The sequence below is a fragment of the Ranitomeya variabilis genome, chromosome 5 (genome assembly GCF_051348905.1).
Source record: "Ranitomeya variabilis isolate aRanVar5 chromosome 5, aRanVar5.hap1, whole genome shotgun sequence".
NCBI classification, from domain to species: domain Eukaryota; kingdom Metazoa; phylum Chordata; class Amphibia; order Anura; family Dendrobatidae; genus Ranitomeya; species Ranitomeya variabilis.
This window is the reverse complement of record NC_135236.1, coordinates 274285311-274307557: the sequence shown is the minus strand read 5'-3', so window position 1 is coordinate 274307557 and position 22247 is coordinate 274285311. Positions and strand designations below refer to the sequence as shown.

The 22247-nt window shown below is 42.1% G+C and overlaps 1 protein-coding gene and 4 non-coding genes across 5 annotated transcripts in view; 4 read left to right on the top strand and 1 right to left on the bottom strand.

Moving 5' to 3' along the window:
* The first annotated feature begins 230 nt into the window (after positions 1–230).
* On the top strand, positions 231–302 carry TRNAP-UGG (transfer RNA proline (anticodon UGG)). Its single transcript has one exon. It is a non-coding gene; the product is annotated as a tRNA-Pro (tRNA).
* A 467-nt stretch (positions 303–769) lies between these two features.
* TRNAP-UGG (transfer RNA proline (anticodon UGG)) lies at positions 770–841 on the bottom strand. The gene has a single exon. It is a non-coding gene; the product is annotated as a tRNA-Pro (tRNA).
* A 253-nt stretch (positions 842–1094) lies between these two features.
* The window catches only part of OPN1SW (opsin 1, short wave sensitive), a 38667-nt gene continuing 17514 nt past the window's right edge, over positions 1095–22247 (top strand). Inside the window, exons 1-3 of the mRNA XM_077264352.1 lie at positions 1095–2014; positions 5416–5584; positions 7629–7794. Coding sequence (XP_077120467.1) covers positions 1669–2014; positions 5416–5584; positions 7629–7794 — 681 coding nt within the window. The 5' untranslated portion in view covers positions 1095–1668. The remainder of the gene's footprint in view (positions 2015–5415; positions 5585–7628; positions 7795–22247) is intronic.
* TRNAT-AGU (transfer RNA threonine (anticodon AGU)) lies at positions 5711–5784 on the top strand. Its single transcript has one exon. It is a non-coding gene; the product is annotated as a tRNA-Thr (tRNA).
* On the top strand, positions 18659–18730 carry TRNAP-AGG (transfer RNA proline (anticodon AGG)). Its single transcript has one exon. It is a non-coding gene; the product is annotated as a tRNA-Pro (tRNA).

Below are 22247 nucleotides of genomic sequence, written 5' to 3'. Positions count from 1 at the left end.
AAAAACATTCTTTTATACTTGTGTTTAATGCTTGAGTATACTGTAGAACATGAATCCCTTGTTTGCAATCTCAGCCATTAGTTCTATGAACATGACATGTACTGGATGATGCAGGTTGTGTTATGTGGGAGGTATTTGCTCAGCAGACATCACTGTATATCATATACATAGAGCACCAGCTCTGCGTTACGCATCGATATCCTCCGGTACAATGTTCTGATAGTGAAGTTGGCTCGTTGGTCTAGGGGTATGATTCTCGCTTTGGGTGCGAGAGGTCCCGGGTTCAAATCCCGGACGAGCCCTGTTTTTATTTTGCGATTTTTTTATTATTATTTAATTCATTCATTCATCAATCAATCACCTATTATCTAAAGTTTTCAGATTAGATCATTAATTACGTCATAGCAATAAAGGTTATATCGTTTATATCTTCAACGATATAACGCCATGTTTTCACTGGATAACTTTATGGAGCATTATATGGGGCGTATTTTGTATGGAGCATCGCTTGGTGACAAGAGATTCTCAGTGCTGCAAAGCTTGCCCCCATCGGGACGTCACCACCCTCCCAATGCGATAGCATCGGGCCTCATCTAGTTTAAAATAAAAAGACTTGAGACTCAATTCCCCAAATCATTACCCGTTTTAGCAAAGTTAGTGCCGCTGTTACTGGAAAGTCAAGTGTTGTGAAGTTGTCCATTGTAATATCTAAATACATAATAAGCCTATGCAACATTTCCTGTGTACAAAAACATTGTCCCACAAAATAGGGCTCGTCCGGGATTTGAACCCGGGACCTCTCGCACCCAAAGCGAGAATCATACCCCTAGACCAACGAGCCACTCACATTAGCAAATGGTGATCCTGTAATTTCCATAGTGTCAGATCTCCGCCACTGAGTGTTCAAACTCCCCACATTGGCAATGAATTATGACGCTGTCAGACATCACAGATATTGTTGCAAAGTCAATAGAACACAGCCCACAAAGCATCACATCTCCATGGATACCAGGACTTACTGCAAAGAAATAGTTGTACACCCGATACAGATAATCTGTATGTGGAACTTACTGTGTATTGGTGACAGTGGCAGCTTCCATTATAAATATGACGCATAAAAAGGACATAATTATTTTAAATGTAATTGAAATCAGGCAGTGGCACATTACTAAGTATCCTCTACTGTAGTATAAAAAGTATGTTACAGTGCTTGCATGATGGTGTACTGCCAGGACCCTCTTCCATACAGCCCCCTAATAATCATGAGATGTTTAGACTGTGAAATAAAAACACCAAATTATTGCTTTGGCCATGGAAGGGGTTAGAATATTGATGTAACGAGCATAATTATGTCTGTTGTATGTACACTGCATATAACAATGGTTCCTATAAAGGTGCGATTCCTAAGTTGTATTCCAAAGACTGGAGTAGCCACGGTCGGTAAATTCTACTCCCATTATTGGCTCCCAATCCTAATCTGTCCCCCGACAGGCATTACTTGTACTTCTGCATCTTGCTAAGAACACAATATCCATAAATCCTTGAGGGTGAGCAGGATTATTGGCTGATCCCGATGAGAACTTAAAAGGATTGGACGGAGAATACTGCCTATAAAGCAGCGCAAAAAGGACAACTTCAGGAGAATAGTGAAAACACGGACAGGGTGGGATGTTGGGGGACGACGAATTCTACCTCTTTAAGAATATATCTGATATTAGTCCCTGGGATGGCCCTCAATATCATATTGCACCAAGATGGGCATTTAACTTACAGGCCATTTTTATGGGTGTGGTGTTCATCTTTGGCACACCTTTAAACTCGGTTGTATTGGTGGTAACCGTAAAATACAAGAAACTGCGGCAGCCGCTCAACTACATCCTGGTGAACATCTCGGTGGCCGGGCTCCTCATCTGTATCTTCTCCATATTTACTGTGTTTGTTTCCAGCTGCAAAGGGTATTTTGTCTTCGGCAAGACTGCCTGTTCTATTGAGGGGTTCGTTGGCACTCTCTCAGGTAAGGCCGTGCTTCCGTAGACCTTGGCACAGTTTTTACAATTTGTCTAAGTTTCTTTCGCCTGATTATCAATATTGTTAGAAGTTGCAGATAGCAGATGTAGGTCATGGAAGGTGGGATTATTGGTACCAAACAAGGCCAGCGTGGCGAGTGATCTAGGAGAGACATGAGATTTGGTTACGGCTACCAGCAATCACATCAAAAGCCTTATTGTATCACAGCGGTATACAACCGCAGCCCTAGAGCCCCCCAGTGTCTTGAGAGCCATGTGGCACACAGTCGCCAGCTCTGGTAGAGGCCTACACAACCAAAACCAGCTCTTCCTAGACCTGAAAACCACCTAAAAGCCCACAGAATATCTGTATATCAAGCACCGTTAACCTCAACTAGAAACCTAAGGCTATGTTCACAAAGCTTGTTTTTCCACCAGTCTAAAATGTCCACTTTTTAAGTGGAAGATGCTCTAGAAATTGCTTCTTGTCTTTGGCATTTTATTCTCTTTTAGCTTTTTCGTTATCGTTCTTCGGGCGTCTTTTTTTTTTTAGGTGGAAACACTTGAACCAAAAACATGGTCAAAAGCTTGAACATAACATATGAACAGCAAGTCTTTTACAAAGCAATGAATACACAGATTATTTCCAGCGTTTTGTGAGCGTTTTTTCTGGCATTTTTTGGAGCAGAGTCCCACCAAACATGCTGGAAAAAAAATATTGTGAACATACACCCTACGGCTATGTTCACACAGGGTTTATTTTCAGGTGCTCAAAAATGGCTCGTTTTCCAAGCAGAAATCCCTTTAGGAAATGCTCCTTTGTCGAGGAGTTTTTGCAGAATGCTTTTTCAAGAGGTTGAAAGCTATGTGCACAAGCTGTCTCTAAACGCTGGTGCAACTGCTGAGTTTCTCGCATTACACTCGCAAGTGTGATCCCCCGGCCATACTCCGAGAGAGGGCATGAGCATGACTGGTACTTCTTTTATCTTCTTCAGGGTTTCCGAGCCATGTGCACAGCAATATCGTTTTGACATTGCTGAGCATTATGATCATTTTATAGAGCTCTTTTTTGGAGTGTTCTCTAGTGGCTTCTAAGCGGAATCCACCTGAAAAAGAAAACGCCTTAAGGGTATGTGTCCACGTTCAGGAAACGCTGCGTTTTTGACGCAGCGCTGAGCCGCAGCATCAAAAACACAGCGTCCAGATGTTACAGCATAGTGGAGGGGATTTAATGAAATCCCGTCTCCACTGTGCATTAAAAAACGCATGCGTTTTTCCCGCAAAAACGCACATGCGTTGCGTTTTTTCAGAACGCAGCATGTTGCTACAATGAGCAAAACACGCAGGAACACCGCAGGTGACCTGCCAGTGACCTCAGGTGCATTTTTGGTCAGGATTTTACCTGCATAAAATCCTGACCAAAGCCTGAAGCAAACCTGAACGTGGACACATACCCTTAGGGTATGTGTCCACGTTCAGGATTGCATCAGGATTTGGTCAGTATTTTTCATCAGTATTTGTAAGCCAAAACCAGGAGTGGAACAATTAGAGGTAAAGTATAATAGAAACATATTCACCACTTCTGTATTTATCACCCACTCCTGGTTTTCGCTTACAAATACTGATGAAAAATCCTGACCAAATCCTGATGCAATCCTGAACGTGGATACATACCCAATGGCAATTTCAAAGAGGTTTTTTTTAAAAAAAAAAAATAATTCCCCTGAAGTGTCCTTTCTACAGCCTTTTTTGACTCGATTTGTCAAGTTTGAAGTGGATTCCAGGATGAATCCACCTCAAAGAATGGACAAGAACTTCTTTTATTTCCTCCGGAACTTTTCTTTAAAGCCTGAAAAGGAAAAAAAATGCTAAAAAAACTAAACTCATACACCACAGTGGATTGACATTGAAATGATGAGAAAAAGTCCTTCAAGTGTTTTTGCGGCAATATCTGAGGAGATTTTTGGAGCAAACGAGCTGCAAAAAAAAAAAAATCACCAAAAACCTGTGTTTTACATATGTGCCTGTAAGGACTGCGCCCCCATAACCCTGTAACATGAGCCCATAATGGTGCCCTCACCACCACAAAACGACGCAGATCGTGCATTCACACAATTGGGTGCATGTTTTCCGCGGTTTTCACACCATTGACCGCATGATTTTTTAGGAAGGATTTTCTTGTATGAAACATTGCAGAAAGAAAAAGCGATTGCATAGAATCTCACAAGACCTGATTTTCTATTTTCCCTCAATTTTCTAAAAAATTGAGTAATAACAGAAATATATGTTTTTCACATAGCAAAATATGTTCCCTCATGTTCTCCTGCAAGGAATCTCATGCAGCGCCGGTGCAGTGTGACGGTGCAGCACTTGTAGCTCACCCCATTGCTCGTCTCCTCAGGTTTGGTCACTCACCCCATTCATTGCTCGTCTCCTCAGGTTTGGTCACTTAACCCATTGCTCGTCTCCTCAGGTTTGGTCACTCACCCCATTCATTGCTCGTCTCATCAGGTTTGGTCACTTACCCCATTGCTCGTCTCCTCAGGTTTGGTCACTCACCCCATTCATTGCTCGTCTCCTCAGGTTTGGTCACTTACCCCATTGCTCGTCTCCTCAGGTTTGGTCACTCACCCCATTCATTGCTCGTCTCCTCAGGTTTGGTCACTTACCCCATTGCTTGTCTCCTCAGGTTTGGTCACTTACCCCATTCATTGCTTGTCTCCTCAGGTTTGGTCACTTACCCCATTCATTGCTCGTCTCCTCAGGTTTGGTCACTCACCCCATTCATTGCTCGTCTCCTCAGGTTTGGTCACTTACCCCATTGCTCGTCTCCTCAGGTTTGGTCACTCACCCCATTCATTGCTCATCTTCTCAGGTTTGGTCACTCACCCCATTCATTGCTCATCTTCTCAGGTTTGGTCACTCACCCCATTGCTCGTCTCCTCAGGTTTGGTCACTCACCCCATTCATTGCTCGTCTCCTCAGGTTTGGTCACTTACCCCATTGCTCGTCTCCTCAGGTTTGGTCACTCACCCCATTCATTGCTTGTCTCCTCAGGTTTGGTCACTCACCCCATTCATTGCTCGTCTCCTCAGGTTTGGTCACTTACCCCATTGCTCGTCTCCTCAGGTTTGGTCACTCACCCCATTGCTCGTCTCCTCAGGTTTGGTCACTCACCCCATTCATTGCTCGTCTCCTCAGGTTTGGTCACTTACCCCATTGCTCGTCTCCTCAGGTTTGGTCACTCACCCCATTGCTCGTCTCCTCAGGTTTGGTCACTCACCCCATTGCTCATCTTCTCAGGTTTGGTCACTCACCCCATTCATTGCTCGTCTCCTCAAGTTTGGTCACTCACCCCATTGCTCGTCTCCTCAGGTTTGGTCACTCACCCCATTGTTCGTCTCCTCAGGTTTGGTCACCGGCTGGTCCCTGGCGTTTCTGGCCTTTGAAAGATACTTTGTTATATGCAAACCAATGGGAAACTTTTGCTTCAGCTCCAAACACGCGCTGGCGGTGGTCCTGGTCACCTGGCTCATTGGTTTCGGGGTGTCTGTACCCCCATTCTTCGGCTGGAGCAGGTAAGCGATAATACTGCGGAGCTTCCTTATGGCGGCGAGGCGACTATTCAGGAATCCCGGGCACTCAGCAGCTGACACTGAGACTCAGTGTGTCTAGTACAGAGGAGGAGAGGGCAGAGACCGTGCGGCGCTGTGGCTTAGTTGGTTAAAGCGCCTGTCTAGTAAACAGGAGATCCTGAGTTCGAATCTCAGCAGTGCCTAGTTTTTTTTATGCTTTGCTTTTTATACAAATAAGCTATCAAAGTGGGTTTTAGTGGAAAAGGGGTTAATGAACTGCTCAGATTTGCCAATCATAAATGTTTTGTGCTACAGGGAGAAGTTATACAGCCCATGTTCTCACTCTGAGCTGTATTCTTTCCTTTTTTCCCCGCAGATTTCAGAGCTGAAATCTGACTGTTTCTACCTTCTAGCGATTTGCCATGACGGTGCAAATTCATCATTTACGGGGTTTTTTAAGTAAATTTTTTTGTGTGTTTTTTTGTCTCATCATATTCATTGAATGTTTTTGCATCAAACTCTCCCAAACTGCAAAATTAATTTTGAGCAAAATCAAAAATGCTCTTGGGGCCCTGATTCATTATTGCATTTGTGCTGTTTTTGTCTTGTTTTTAGATGGCTTTTTTGTTTTAATTTAAAGGGAACCTTTCATTGCAAAAAATGCGATTTACCTGCCAATATAGGGTTACTCTGCAGGTTACTAGTATTCTGAAACCTTGCGGCCACCGCACTGAGAGCCCCGCTATCAGAAGGAAATTAACTTTAATTCAGCTTGCAGGCCTCGGCTTTCAGTCACAGAGGTGTGGCTTCAGTCAGCGCTTAGTACATAGTGAGCAACTACTGTAACCGCGCCCCAGCACTGACTGAAAGCCGGTTGTGTACTGATGCACTCCTGAGTCGGCTGTCAGTCAGTGCCGGGGCGCGGTTACAGCCGCTGCTCACTATGTAGTAAGCACTGACTGAAGCCACACCTCTATGACTGAAAGCCGGAGCCTGCTGAGAGGAAAAAAATAATTTCCTCCCTGGCAGCCAATCTGTCAGTGCGGCGGCCACACAGCTTTAGATCACTATTAACTTGCAGATTAAACCCACAGCTGCAGGTTAATAACATTTTTTACATGACAGGTTCCCTTTAATTCTTCTTTCAATCAGCATTTTTAAAGTCTATTTTTATGCCTGTTTGCTTGTTTTTTAATTTGCTATTGTGGCCGGGATTTGGGATTTCCGGATGTTTTTCTCTAATTCATCAATTTACAACCTATTAAAAAGTATAAAGAAAATTGTCGCCTATGTACTCCAGCCTCGTACTGCCGCGACTTTATGTGCGCCAGTTATTCTGGCACAATTTTTTTGCCATTAGCACAATGTAAGATTTTTTTAGTTAAAAAGATTAAGGACAAAAATAAAGACCATTTTTATCTTTGCCCAAAATTCGTGAACCTTGGGTGCTCCATTTTAAACAGTTTGGCTCAATAAACAGCATGAAATATCACAATGCAAAAAAAGAAAGTGACTTAGAGAAAAACGCAGAGGATGAATTCGGGCCTTTATTTCTGGGTTTAACATGTTCCACTAAAATGTTGCAAAATTAGCAGTAAAAAACAGATATGCCTACACTGACTCCAGGGGGGTGACTGGAGAACTTTTGTGCAAACATTTAGCGATTTTTAAAAAGTCACCGTTGAAGAATAAGCCAAAAGCGTTCAGAAACCTCAAAACCCACCCACTTTGGCGACCATAAAAAACAGGCTGACACAGATAAAATAGAGGGAAAAAAGGCGCAAATTAAAGGAAAAATTAGGCACTAAAGAAAAAAAACCAGAACGGACAAAAAAGAGAACACAGGAGTATGGATGAGCAGGCCAAAGCTTGGGTTCGCCGGGTTCCACAAACTTTAGTCCAAAGTTTGGATTCCAGTACTGTACCCGAACTTGAACCCATTGAAAACTTTCTCTCACCCATTATTTACTTGTTTTCTTTTTTATCTCTATTTTCTATTTAAATTGTGTTATTTATTATTGTTTATTCTCCTTCTCTTTCCCACCAGGTATATGCCAGAGGGTTTACAGTGTTCATGTGGTCCAGACTGGTACACAGTGGGCACTAAATATCGCAGTGAATACTACACATGGTTTATATTCGTCTTCTGTTTCGTTATTCCCCTGACCCTTATCTGCTACTCATATGCGCGGCTCCTGGGAGCACTGCGGGCGGTAAGTTTATTACTCATGGAACTATACTGAGATGGAGTGTGTCACTGTTTCGGAGGGTCACTAATTTGCAACCCTGGTGTTTTTGCATTGTGATAAGAAAGCTGAAAGATGGAGATGGAATTACTCCTATTGATCTGAGGATACAGTAGCTGTAACAACACAGCTACCGAATCACTGCTGACATGAGAGGAACTATTATTCCTAGAGACAAAAGTAACTGCACTAAGGCCAAGTTCAGATGAGCTTATGAAAAATTGTCCAATTTTCATCCAGAAAACTCAGACGATTTTCAGATATTCCATTCTTAGGTCCGTTTTTTCATCCATTCATCAAAGTGTTTTCTACAGAATTCTGGTGTAAAACACTTTGATAAGTAGCAACATTTTTGCGTAACTCGAAGCTGTACAAAAATGTTGTAACTTTTGGCGTTTTCTCGCCAGGTTAGCCCAACTCCACCAAAAGATGTGGACCTGGAGTGGGATGGAGGCGTGAGGCCACAGCTTGTCTAATTCATGGAAAATTGTGATATTCCTTATGCCAGAAATCTTACTCCAATCATCGACTGGAGTAAGATTTGGGGTGATGCCCTTGCCACTTATCAGATGCACCAGATTAGTTAAAGGCGTCAGTCTCCTACACGATCCCTCATCAAGATCAGCCTTGTTCACACCAGCTTTGATGAATCGGGGGATTTTGTCACTGATTCATCAAACAGAATTTGATCGTGAAATGGTGCAACATTGTTGTGCAACTTGTAGATCAGCAAAGATTGTGCCACTTGTTTTATGCCAATTCTGAAAAGTGAGCAGAGCTTAGCTAGGAGGGATGTCAAATGAATCATGCATAAAATGTACAAGCGTGGCGTAAAGTATGAATGAATAATAATAATAATCTTTATTTATATAGCGCCAACATATTCCGCAGCGCTTTACAGTTTAAGGCCGGGGTCACACTAGAGAGAAATACAGACGAGGGAGAGGAGCAAAAACAACGCATTGCACTCGGACCAATGCTTCTTTATGGGGCAGTTTCCATCAGCCCTATATTTCTCGGCCGTATTTTACGGGTTGAGAAAATCGCAGCATGCTGCATTTGTCAGCGTATTGTGCAAAAAATCTGCCAATGAAAGTCTATGGGAGCGAGAAAAATACGGATTACACACGGACCATGCGTGTGACTTGCAAGAAATACGCACTGGTGTCCTGTAGAAAAGCCGGTAATTCAGTGCGGTGTACAGTAAAATCACACTGACAGGTTAGAATAGAATAGATAGAATAAATGTCTACACATAGAATAGGTATATATATATATATATATATATATATATATATATATATATATGTGTGTATATATATATATATATACAGTTAGGTCCATATATATTTGGACAGACAACATTTTTCTAATTTTGGTTATAGACATTACCACAATGAATTTTAAACAAAACAATTCAGATGCAGTTGAAGTTCAGACTTTCAGCTTTCATTTGAGGGTGTCCACATTAAAATTGGATGAAGGGTTTAGGAGTTTCAGCTCCTTAACATGTGCCACCCTGTTTTTAAAGGGACCAAAAGTAATTGGACAATTGACTCCAAGGCTATTTCATGGACAGGTGTGGGCAATCCCTTCGTTATGTCATTCTCAATTAAGCAGATAAAATGCCTGGAGTTGATTTGAGGTGTGGTGCTTGCATTTGGAAGGTTTTGCTGTGAAGTAAACATGCGGTCAAAGGACCTCTACATGTAGGTGAAACAAGCCATCCTTAAGCTGCGAAAACAGAAAAAACCATCCGAGAGTATTGCTGCAATATTAGGAGTGGCAAAATCTACAGTTTGGTACATCCTGAGAAAGAAAGAAAGCACTGGTGAACTCATCAATGCAAAAAGACCTGGGCGCCCACGGAAGACAACAGTGGTGGATGATCGCAGAATAATCTCCATGGTGAAGAGAAACCCCTTCACAACAGCCAACCAAGTGAAGAACACTCTCCAGGAGGTCGGCGTATCAATATCCAAATCTACCATAAAGAGAAGACTGCATGAAAGTAAATACAGAGGGTTCACTGCACGGTGCAAGCCACTCATAAGCATCAAGGATAAAAAGGCTAGACTGGACTTTGCTAAAAAACATCTAAAAAAGCCAGCACAGTTCTGGAAGAACATTCTTTGGACAGATGAAACCAAGATCAACCTCTACCAGAATGATGGAAAGAGAAAAGTATGGCAAAGGCGTGGTACAGCTCATGATCCAAAGCATACCACATCATCTGTAAAACACGGCGGAGGCAGTGTGATGGCTTGGGCATGCATGGCTGCCAGTGGCACTGGGTCACTAGTGTTTATTGATGATGTGACACAGGACAGAAGCAGACGAATGAATTCTGAGGTATTCAGAGCCGCCATACTGTGTGCTCAGATCCAGCCAAATGCAGCCAAACTGGTTGGTTGTCGTTTCATACTACAGATGGACAATGACCCAAAACATAAAGCCAAAGCAACCCAGGAGTTTATTAAAGCAAAGAAGTGGAATATTCTTGAATGGCCAATTCAGTCACCTTATCTCACCCCAATTGAGCATGCATTTCACTTGTTAAAGACTAAACTTCAGACAGAAAGGCCCACAAACAAACAGCAACTGAAAACCACCGCAGTGAAGGCCTGGCAGAGCATCAAAAAGGAGGAAACACAGCGTCTGGTGATGCCCATGAGTTCAAGACTTCAGGCAGTCATTGCCAACAAAGGGTTTTCAACCAAGTACTAAAAATGAACATTTTATTTAAAATTATTGAATCTGTCCAATTACTTTTGGTCTCTTTAAAAACAGGGTGGCACATGTTAAGGAGCTGAAACTCCTAAACCCTTCATCCAATTTTAATGTGGATACCCTCAAATGAAAGCTGAAAGTCTGAACTTCAACTGCATCTGAATTGTTTTGTTTAAAATTCACTGTGGAATGTCTATAACCAAAATTAGAAAAATGGAAAAATGTTGTCTCTGTCCAAATATATATGGACCTAACTGTATGTATATATATATATATATATATATATATATATATATATATATATATATATATTATATATGTCATTGACACACATATATATATTTATATTTAATGCAGAGCTAGATAGCTTAAAAGCCGGCAATTCAATTGCCGGCTTTTGCTATCTCCTTATCAAACCCAACAGGATATGAGACATGGTTTACATACAGTAAACCATTTCATATCCGTTATATTTTTACATATTCCTCACTAATAATGTTAGTAGTTTGTGTGTGTAAAATTTGGGAGCTATAGGTGTTAAAATAAAGGGTTAAATCACGGAAAAAACTGTCATGGGCTCCCGCGCAATTTTCTCCACCAGAGTGGGAAAGCCAGTGACTGAGGGCAGATATTAATAACCTAGAGAGGGACCATGGTTATTGGCACCCCCCGGCTAAATACATCTGCCCTCAGCCACCCCAGAAAAGGCACATCTGTAAGATGCGCCTATTCTGGCACTTAGCCACTCTCTTCCCACTCCCGTGTAGCGGTGGGATATGGGGTAATAAGGGGTTAATGTCACCTTGGTAATGTAAGGTGACATTAAGCCTGGTTAATAATGGAGAGATGTCACTAAGACACCTATCCATTATTAATCCAGTAGTAATAAAGGGTTAAAAATACACACACACATTATGAATAAAGTATTTGAATGAAATAAATAAACACATGGGGTTTTAATATCTTTATTGCACGCTCAGTCCAACTGACGACCCTCGTCTTCTGAAAAAAAAAGGAAAATAAAAAAGCAACAATATCCCATACCTGTCCACGGTACAGTCATGTCCCAGGCTGTAAATCCATCTGAAGGGGTTAAATACAGCTACAACCAGGAGCCTGCTAATGCAGCCGCCCCTGGCTGTAAAAACTGGGGAATGAATGGAATGCAGCTTCGTTGACTTGTGGTGCCATCATAGAAGCTGCGCCCCCTGGTGGCATAAAATCATATGAACTCTTGCATGAGAAAATATTCAGAAAAATTCCCACGCTAGAGTTCATATGAGTTTATGCCACCAGGGGGCACAGCTTCTATGAAGGCAACGCAAGTCAACAAAGCTTCATTCCAATAATTCCCCAGTTTTTACAGCCAGCAGCCAGGGGCAGCTGCATTAGCAGGATCCTTTTTGTAGATTTATTTAACCCCTTCAGATTGATTTACATTTTTTTCAGAAGACTAGGGTCGTCAGTTGGATTGAGCATACAATAAAGATATTAAAATCCCATGTCTTTATTTATTTCATTAAAATACTTTATTCATAATGTGTGTGTGTATTTTTAACCCTTTATTACTATTGGATTAATAATGGATAGGTGTCTTATTGACATCTCTCCATTAAACCCCTTTCTGCCATATGACATACTATCCCTTCTAGGTGACCTGGGACTTAATATCCCAGGGACAGGATAGTACGTCATGGGCGATCAGCCGTGCTCACGGGGGGAGCGCGGCCGATCGCCGCCGGGTGTCAGCTGATTATTACAGCTGACATCCGGCACTATGTGCCAGGAGCGGTCACGGACCGCTCCCGGCACATTAACCCTCGGAGCCCTGCGATCAAACATGATAGCAGCGTTCCGCCGGCATAGGGAAGCATTGCGCAGGGAGGGGGCTCCCTGCGTGCTTTGATGAGACCCTTGGAACAATGCGATGTGATCGCGTTGTTCCGAGCGTCTCCTCCCTGCAGGCCATGGATCAAAAATGGCCGCGGGGCTCCTTCCGGGTCCTGCAGGGAGGTGGCTGGCAAGCGCCTGCTGAGAGCAGGCAGCGGCAAGCCTTCATCACTGCTTGTCAGATCGCTGATCTGACACAGTGCTGTGCAAAGTGTCAGATCAGCGATCTGACACTATAACATGATGTCCCACCCTGCGACAAAGTAAAAAAATATATATATTATCATGTGTTAAAAAAAAAAAAAAAAAATCCTAAATAAATAAAAAATATATACATATATATTGTTCCAATAAATACATTTCTTTATCTAAATTAAAAAACAATAAAAGTACACAATTTAGTATTGCCGTGTCCTTAACGACCCGACGTATAAAACTGTCGCACTAGTTAACCCCCTTCAGTGAACACCGTAAAAGAAAAACAAAGAAAAAACGAGGCAAAAAACAACACTTTATTATCATACTGCTTTACAAAAAGTGGAATAACACGCGATCAAAAAGACGGATATAAATAAACATGGTACCGCTGAAAACATCATCTTGTCCCACAAAAAACGAGCTGCCATATGGCATCATCAGCAAAAAAATAAAAAAGTTATAGTCCTCAGAATAAAGCGATGCAAAAATAATTATTTTTTATATAAAATAGTTTTTATCGCATAAAAGCGCCAAAACATAAAAAATATATAAATGAGGTATCGCTGTAATCGTACTGACCCGAAGAATAAATTTGCTTTATCAATTTTACCAAACGTGGAAAGGTATAAATGCCCCCCAAAAGAAATTCATGAACAGCTGGTTTTTGGTCATTCTGCCTCACAAAAATCGGAATAAAAAGCGATAAAAAAATGTCACGTGCCCGAAAATGGTACCAATAAAAACGTCAACTGGTCCCACAAAAACAAGACCTCACATGACTCTGTGGACCAAAATATGGAAAAATTATAGCTCTCAAAATGTGGAGACGCAAAAAATTTTTTTTTGCAATAAAAAGCATCTTTTAGTATGTGACAGCTGCCAATCATAAAAATCCGCTAAAAACCCCCGCTATAAATAGTAAATCAAACCCCCTTCATCACCCCCTTAGTTAGGGGAAAATAATAAAATAAAAAAAAGTATTTATTTCTATTTTCCCATTATTATTATTATTTATTATTATTTATTTATATAGCACCATTAATTCCATGGTGCTGTACATGAGAAAGGGGTTACATACAGAGTTATAGATATCATTTACAGTAAACAGGTTTACTTAGGATTGGGGCTACAGATAGGGTTGGGGCTACAGTTAGGGTTGGGGCTAAAGTTAGGGTTTAGATTACATTTATGGTTGGGATTAGGGTTGGGATTAGGGTTAGGGGTGTGTCAGGGTTAGGGGTGTGGTTAGGGTTATGGTTGGGATTAGGGTTAGGAGTGTGTTGGAGTTAGGGGTGTGGTTAAGGTTGGGATTAGGGTTTGGGGTATGTTGGGGTTAGGGGTGTGGTTAGGGTTATGGTTAGGGTTGGTATTAGGGTTAGGAGTACTCAGGACAAATAGGACACCTACTTTTGGGGTCCAATTTCTCGTTACCCTTGGGAAAATAAAAATTTGGGGGCTAAACATTCATTTTTGTGGAAAAAAAAGGATTTTTTATTTTCACCACTCTGCTTTATAAACTGTAGTGAAACACTTGGGGGTTCAAAGTTCTCACAACACATCTAGATAAGTTCCTTAGGGGGTCTACTTTCCAAAATGGTGTCACTTGTGGAGGGTTTCCACTGTTTAGGCACTTCAGGGGCTCCTCAAACGCGACATGGCGTCCTATCTCAATTCCAGTCAATTTTGCATTGAAAAGTCAAACGGCGCTCTTTCCCTTCTGAGCTCTGCCATGCGCCCAAACAGTGGTTTACCCCCACATATGGGGTATCAGTGTACTCAGAAGAAATTGGACCCCAAAAGTTGTTGTGCAATTTGTCCTGTTTCCATTGGCAAAATAAAAAATTGGGGGCGAAAAGATAATTTTTGTGAATAAATATTATTTTTTTATTTTTACGGCTCTACATTATAAACTTCTGTGAAGCACTTGGTGGGTCAAAGTGCTCACGACACATCTAGATAAGTTCCTTAGGGGATCTACTTTCCATTATGATGTCACTTGTGGGGGGTTTCAATGTTTAATCACATCAGGGACTCTCCAAACACGACATGGTGTCCTATCTCTTTTTCCAGTCAATTTTGCATGCCATGCGCCCAAACAATGGTTTACCCCCACATATGGGGTATCAGCATACTCAGGACAAATTGTACAACAACTTTTGTGGTCCATTTTCTGTTAGCCTTGGTAAAATAAAACAAATTGGAGCTGATGTAAATTTTTGTGAAAAAAAAGTTAAATGTTCATTTTTTTTAAACATTCCAAAAATTCCTGTGAAACACCTGAAGGGTTAATAAACTTCTTGAATGTGGTTTTGAGCACCTTGAGGGGTGCAGTTTTTAGAATGGTGTCACCCTTGGGTATTTTCTATCATATAGACCCCTCAAAGTGACTTCAGATGTGATGTGGTCCCTAAAAAAAAAATGGTGTTGTAAAAATGAGAAATTGCTGGTCAAGTTTTAACCCTTGTAACTCCCTAACAAAAAAAAAATGTGGTTCCAAAATTGTGCTGATGTAAAGTAGACATGTGGGAAATGTTACTTATTAAGTATTTTGTGTGACATATCTCTATGATTTAAGGGTATAAAAAGTTGGAAAATTGCGAAATTTTCACCAAAATTCCGTTTTTTTTCACAAATAAACGCAGGTAATATCAAAGAAATTTTACCACTATCATGAAGTACAATATGTCACGAGAAAACATTCTCAGAATCATCAGGATCCGTTGAAGCGTTCCAGAGTTATAACCTCATAAAGGGACAGTGGTCAGAATTGTAAAAATTGGCCCGGTCATTAACATGCAAACCACCCTGGGGGGTTAAGGGGTTAATGTCACCTCACATTAGCAAGGTGACATTAACCCCTTATTACCCCATATCCCACCGCTACAGGGCATTGGGAAGAGAGTAGCTAAGTGCCAGAATAGGCGCATCTTACAGATGTGCCTTTTCTGGGGTGGCTGGACGCAGATGTTTTTAGCCGGGGGGGGGGGGGGCAATATCCATGGTCCCTCTCTAGGCTATTAATATCTGCCCTCAGTCACTGGCTTTCCCACTCTGGCGGAGAAAATTGCGCGGGAGCCCACGCCAGTTTTTTCCGTGATTTAGCCCTTCATTTTAACACCTAGAGCTCCCAAATTTTACACACACACAAACTGCTAACATTATTAGTGAGGAATATGTAAAATTATAACGGATATGAAATGGTTTACTGTATGTAAACCATGTCTCAATATCCTGTTGGGTTTGATAAGGAGATAGCAAAAGCCGGCAATTGAATTACCAGCTTTTAAGCTATCTAGCGCTGTATTAAATATAAATATATAGATATGTGTCTCACTGATATATATATATATATATATATATATATATATATATATATATATATCAATGTTTTCACGAATATTTGATGCCATAGATCCATTCTATGATTCTATGTCCATTTTGCAAGCCGGCGAGAAAATCTCGCCTTATGGATGCCATACGGATCATTTTTGGAGAAAAAATTGCATCCTCCTACATTGAATACGGATCACTGTTCAGGAACTTTTCTGCGTATCTCTGCCATAAAAAAAACGGACCGTATTTTGATATGTTAGGTGTGACCCCAGCCTAACAGTTTCAAACGCAAGTCATAAGTAACAACATTAACAATACAATAACTAAAGCAAAATAAGATGACCCTGAGATCTTACAATCTACAATGAGGTGGGGGAGATACAAAGTACAAGTGTGTATTTACAATGATAGTTCAGCCATCTTCAGGGGGGATAGATGGAAGTAGTGAATGGGCTACACACAAACACACACAAACCTCAAATGACTTTTATCATGGAATGTGATAGGCCGCTCTGAACAAATATGTTTTGAGGGCGTGCCTAAAACTAATGAAGTGGAAACATACTCTAGTGTATTTCTTCCGGTGGCGCACACTGGAGCTTAAAGATGCTCCAAATTCTTTAGATGTGTAGGGCTCTTCATGAATTTGTCTTATCTCACTCCAGAGTACTTCATTAGGACTATCGTACAAATGGCCAGTCTTTGTTCAATTATCCAATTTTTACTTTAAATGCATTGGTCAATAAAAGCATGATTTTACAAATGCACATACAGGTCCTTCTCAAAAAATTAGCATATAGTGTTAAATTTCATTATTTACCATAATGTAATGATTACAATTAAACTTTCATATACTATAGATTCATTATCCACCAACTGAAATTTGTCAGGTCTTTTATTGTTTTAATACTGATGATTTTGGCATACAACTCCTGATAACCCAAAAAACCTGTCTCAATAAATTAGCATATCAAGAAAAGGTTCTCTAAACGACCTATTACCCTAATCTTCTGAATCAACTAATTAACTCTAAACACATGCAAAAGATACCTGAGGCTTTTAAAAACTCCCTGCCTGGTTCATTACTCAAAACCCCCATCATGGGTAAGACTAGCGACCTGACAGATGTCAAGAAGGCCATCATTGACACCCTCAAGCAAGAGGGTAAGACCCAGAAAGAAATTTCTCAACAAATAGGCTGTTCCCAGAGTGCTGTATCAAGGCACCTCAATGGTAAGTCTGTTGGAAGGAAACAATGTGGCAGAAAACGCTGTACAACGAGAAGAGGTGACCGGAACCTGAGGAAGCAGTGGACTGAGTCTGGTGTGGAAACATCCAGAGCCACCGTGCACAGGCGTGTGCAGGAAATGGGCTACAGGTGCCGCATTCCCCAGGTAAAGCCACTTTTGAACCATAAACAGCGGCAGAAGCGCCTGACCTGGGCTACAGAGAAGCAGCACTGGACTGTTGCTAAGTGGTCCCAAGTACTTTTTTCTGATGAAAGCAAATTTTGCATGTCATTCGGAAATCAAAGTGCCAGAGTCTGGAGGAAGACTGGGGAGAAGGAAATGCCAAAATGCCTGAAGTCCAGTGTCAAGTACCCACAGTCAGTGATGGTGTGGGGTGCCATGTCAGCTGCTGGTGTTGGTCCACTGTGTTTCATCAAGGGCAGGGTCAATGCAGCTAGCTATCAGGAGATTTTGGAGCACTTCATGCTTCCATCGGCTGAAATGCTTTATGGAGATGAAGATTTCATTTTTCAGCACGACCTGGCACCTGCTCACAGTGCCAAAACCACTGGTAAATGGTTTACTGACCATGGTATTACTGTGCTCAATTGGCCTGCCAACTCTCCTGACCTGAACCCCATAGAGAATCTGTGGGATATTGTGAAGAGAAAGTTGAGAGACGCAAGACCCAACACTCTGGATGAGCTTAAGGCCGCTATTGAAGCATCCTGGGCCTCCATAACATCTCAGCAGTGTCACAGGCTGATTGCCTCCATGCCACGCCGCATTGAAGCAGTCATTTCTGCCAAAGGATTCCCGACCAAGTATTGAGTGCATAACTGAACATTATTATTTGATGGTTTTTTTGTTTGGTATTAAAAAACACTTTTATTTGATTGGTCGGGTGAAATATGCTAATTTATTGATACAGGTTTTTGGGTTATCAGGAGTTGTATGCCAAAATCATCAGTATTAAAACAATAAAAGACCTGACAAATTTCAGTTGGTGGATAAGGAATCTATAATATATGAAAGTTTAATTGTAATCATTACATTATGGTAAATAATGAAATTTAACACTATATGCTAATTTTTTGAGAAGGACCTGTAGGTTACAGTACAAATAAGTAAATTGGGTAAGAGGTTCACGAGCCTCGCGTCTAGCCGATCGATCCATTCATCTCTAGTTGATGCTTAAAAAGAAAAAGAAAAAAATGGTAAGTGTAGTTAAAATAAAAAGTTGTTTTAAGCTTTATATAACCATATTAGTTATGATACCTATGCTAGATTGTTTAGTTGCATTTTGCAACTGGTGGAAGACGTGTCTGATTGTGTATAAAGAATCAATGTCTCTCTTAAAAAGGAAAAAAAAAAACTTGGAATGCCAAATGTTAATGTGGCGACCACATGTTTCAACTGTAGGAATATCCCATGCACAAAACTCTATAAAAGGCTCGTTGGTCTAGGGGTATGATTCTCGCTTAGGGTGCGAGAGGTCCCGGGTTCAAATCCCGGACGAGCCCTGTTTTGTTGGACAATGTTTTTGTACACAGGAAACGTTGCACAGGCTTATTATGTATTTTGACATTATAATGGACAACTTTTGCAAAAGCTGCAATCTTTCCTCTACTTCCTTATGTTACCCTTCACACTGACTATGTATACCATAGTTCAAAGGGTCAAATCCTGGATCCATTTCAACTTTAAAGTGGTTGTGCACTAATTGGCAACCCCTGTTTAATCAATTTTTTACCCCAATTAAAATAACAGCTTATCAATATTTGGCTGCAGCTTATCAATATTCTGTCAGGGCATTCATCTGCTCTGACGAATTAATAATGGCTGCAGCTGACAAGTGGCCCAATCATTGACTACAGCCGGCACGTAGCACAACACTTCACTTTCCAGCAACAGCGGCACTGACATTGCTAAAACGGGTACTGATTTGGGGAATTGAGTTTCAATTCTTTTTATTTTAAACTAGATGAGGCCCAATGCTATCGCAGCGGGAGGGTGGTGACGTCCCGATGGGGGCAAGCTTTGCAGCACTGAGAATCTCTTGTCACCAAGCAATGCTCCATACAAAATACGCCCCATATAATGCTCCATAAAGTTCATGATGGGCCCCATAAGATGCTCTATAATAAAATATGCCCCATATAATGCTGCACAAAGCTTAATTATGGCCCCATAAGATGCTCCATAGAAACATTTGCCTCATACAATCCTGCATAAAGGTTGATTATGGCCCCATAAGATGCTCCATAGACACATTTGCCCCATATAATGCTGCATAAAGGTTGATTATGGCCCCCATAAGATGCTCCATAGAAAATGTGCCCCATATAATGCTGCACAAAGGTTGATTATGGCCCCTGTTATGATCCCTAGTGGCTGAGGATCACAAATAGATCAGCAAGTGATTAAACAAAGGACGAGCTCTAGGGAGATGGTAACTGGACTGATCGCAAATCTGAACCTATCCAAAACAACTAGAGGTAGCCGGTGAACGTGCCTAAAAAATTCCTAGACGTCTCGAGCCAGCCTGAGGAACTAGCTACCCCTAAAGAGAAAGAAAGACCTCGCTTGCCTCCAGAGAAATAATCCCCAAAGATATAGAAGCCCCCAACAAATATTAACGGTGATGTAAGAAGAAGGCACATACATAGGGATGAAATCAGATTCAGCAAAAGAGGCCCACTAGTACTAGAAAGCAGAAAATAGAGCAGGGGTCTATGCGATCAATAAAAAACCCTTACAAAATATCCATCCTGAGATATCAAGAACCCACACACCAACTAACGGTGTGTGGGGAGAAACTCAGCCCACTAGAGCAACCAGCAAGCGAGGGAATTACATTTTAGCAAGCTGGAACAGAAAACATGATAAACACTGCTGATCAAAAAATGAGCAAACAAAACTTAGCTTATCCTGGATGGACTGGGAGCAAGGTAGTCAGAAGGAATCTGAGTAGCACTGATTACATCGACAGCCGGCAACAAGTGGAAGTAAAACAGAGCTATATAGGAACCTCCCAGAGGATAACGAACCAGCTGATAGCCAGAGACCAGCAGGATAACAGGCAAAGCCACCAGGGGGAGCCCAAAGCAAAAGTCACACCATACCACCAGTGACCACAAGAGGGAGCCTGAACACAGAGTTCACAACAGTACCCCCCCCTTGAGGAGGGGTCACCGAACCCTCATGAAAACCACCAGGGCGATCAGGATGAGCCACATGGAAGGCACGAACCAAATCGGCTGCATGAACATCAGAGGCGACAACCCAAGAATTATCCTCCTGACCATAGCCCTTCCATTTAACCAAATACTGGAGCCTCCGTCTAGAAATACGAGAATCCAAGATCTTCTCCACCACGTATTCCAATTCTCCCTCAACCAGCACCGGGGCAGGAGGCTCAACCGGAGGAACCACAGGCACCACATACCTCCGCAACAACGAGCGATGGAACACATTATGAATAGCAAATGATGCTGGGAGGTCCAGACGAAATGACACAGGGCCAAGGACTTCCAGAATCTTATAAGGACCGATAAACTGAGGCTTGAACTTAGGAGAGGAGACCTTCATAGGAACGAAGCGAGAAGACAACCACACCAAGTCCCCAACGCAAAGTCGGGGACCCACACAGCGACGGCGGTTGGCAAAGAGCTGAGCCTTCTCTTGAGACAGCTTCAAATTGTCCACCACCTGATTCCAAATCTGATACAACCTATCAACCACAACATCCACTCCAGGACAGTCAGAAGGCTCCACCTGACCCGAGGAAAAACGAGGATGAAACCCCGAATTACAAAAGAAAGGAGAAACCAAAGTAGCAGAACTAGCCCGATTATTAAGGGCAAACTCGGCCAACGGCAAAAAAGTAACCCAGTCGTCCTGATCAGCAGAAACAAAACATCTTAAATAAGTCTCCAAGGTCTGATTAGTTCGCTCGGTTTGGCCATTCGTCTGAGGATGGAAGGCCGACGAAAAAGACAAATCAATGCCCAATTTAGCACAAAAGGTCCGCCAAAATCTAGACACAAACTGGGATCCTCTGTCAGAAACAATGTTCTCAGGAATCCCGTGCAAACGAACCACATTTTGAAAAAACAGTGGAACCAACTCGGAGGAGGAAGGCAACTTAGGCAAGGGCACCAAATGGACCATCTTAGAAAAACGATCACACACCACCCAGATGACAGACATTCTCTGAGAGACAGGGAGATCTGAAATAAAATCCATGGAAATGTGCGTCCAAGGCCTCTTCGAGACAGGCAAAGGTAACAGCAAACCACTGGCTCGAGAACAGCAAGGCTTAGCCCGAGCACAAATTCCACAAGACTGCACAAAGGAACGCACATCCCGCGACAAGGAAGGCCACCAAAAAGACCTGGCCACCAAGTCTCTGGTACCAAATATTCCAGGATGGCCCGCCAACACCGAAGAATGAACCTCGGAGATGACTCTGTTGGTCCATCTATCCGGGACAAACAGTCTCTCCGGTGGACAGCGATCAGGTCTATCCGCCTGAAACTCTTGCAGCACACGTCGCAAATCTGGGGAGATGGCAGACAAAATCACCCCTTCTCTAAGAATACCAGCCGGCTCTGAATCTCCAGGAGAGTCAGGCACAAAACTCCTAGAAAGAGCATCAGCCTTCACATTCTTCGAACCAGGCAGGTACGCATGGCATGTCGCCACTCCTCAAATGCCCACTTCATAGCCAACAACTCCCGATTACCGACATCATAATTCCGCTCGGCAGGCGAAAACTTTCTTGAAAAGAAAGCACATGGCTTCATCACAGAGTCATCGGAGCTTCTCTGCGACAAAACAGCCCCCGCTCCAATCTCGGAAGCATCAACCTCCACCTGGAAGGGAAGTGAGACATCTGGCTGACATAAGACCGGAGCCGAAGAAAACCGGCGCTTCAGCTCCCTAAAGGCCTCCACAGCCGCAGAGGACCAATTAGTCACATCAGAACCTTTCTTGGTCAAATCCGTCAAAGGCTTAACAACACCAGAAAAATTAGCT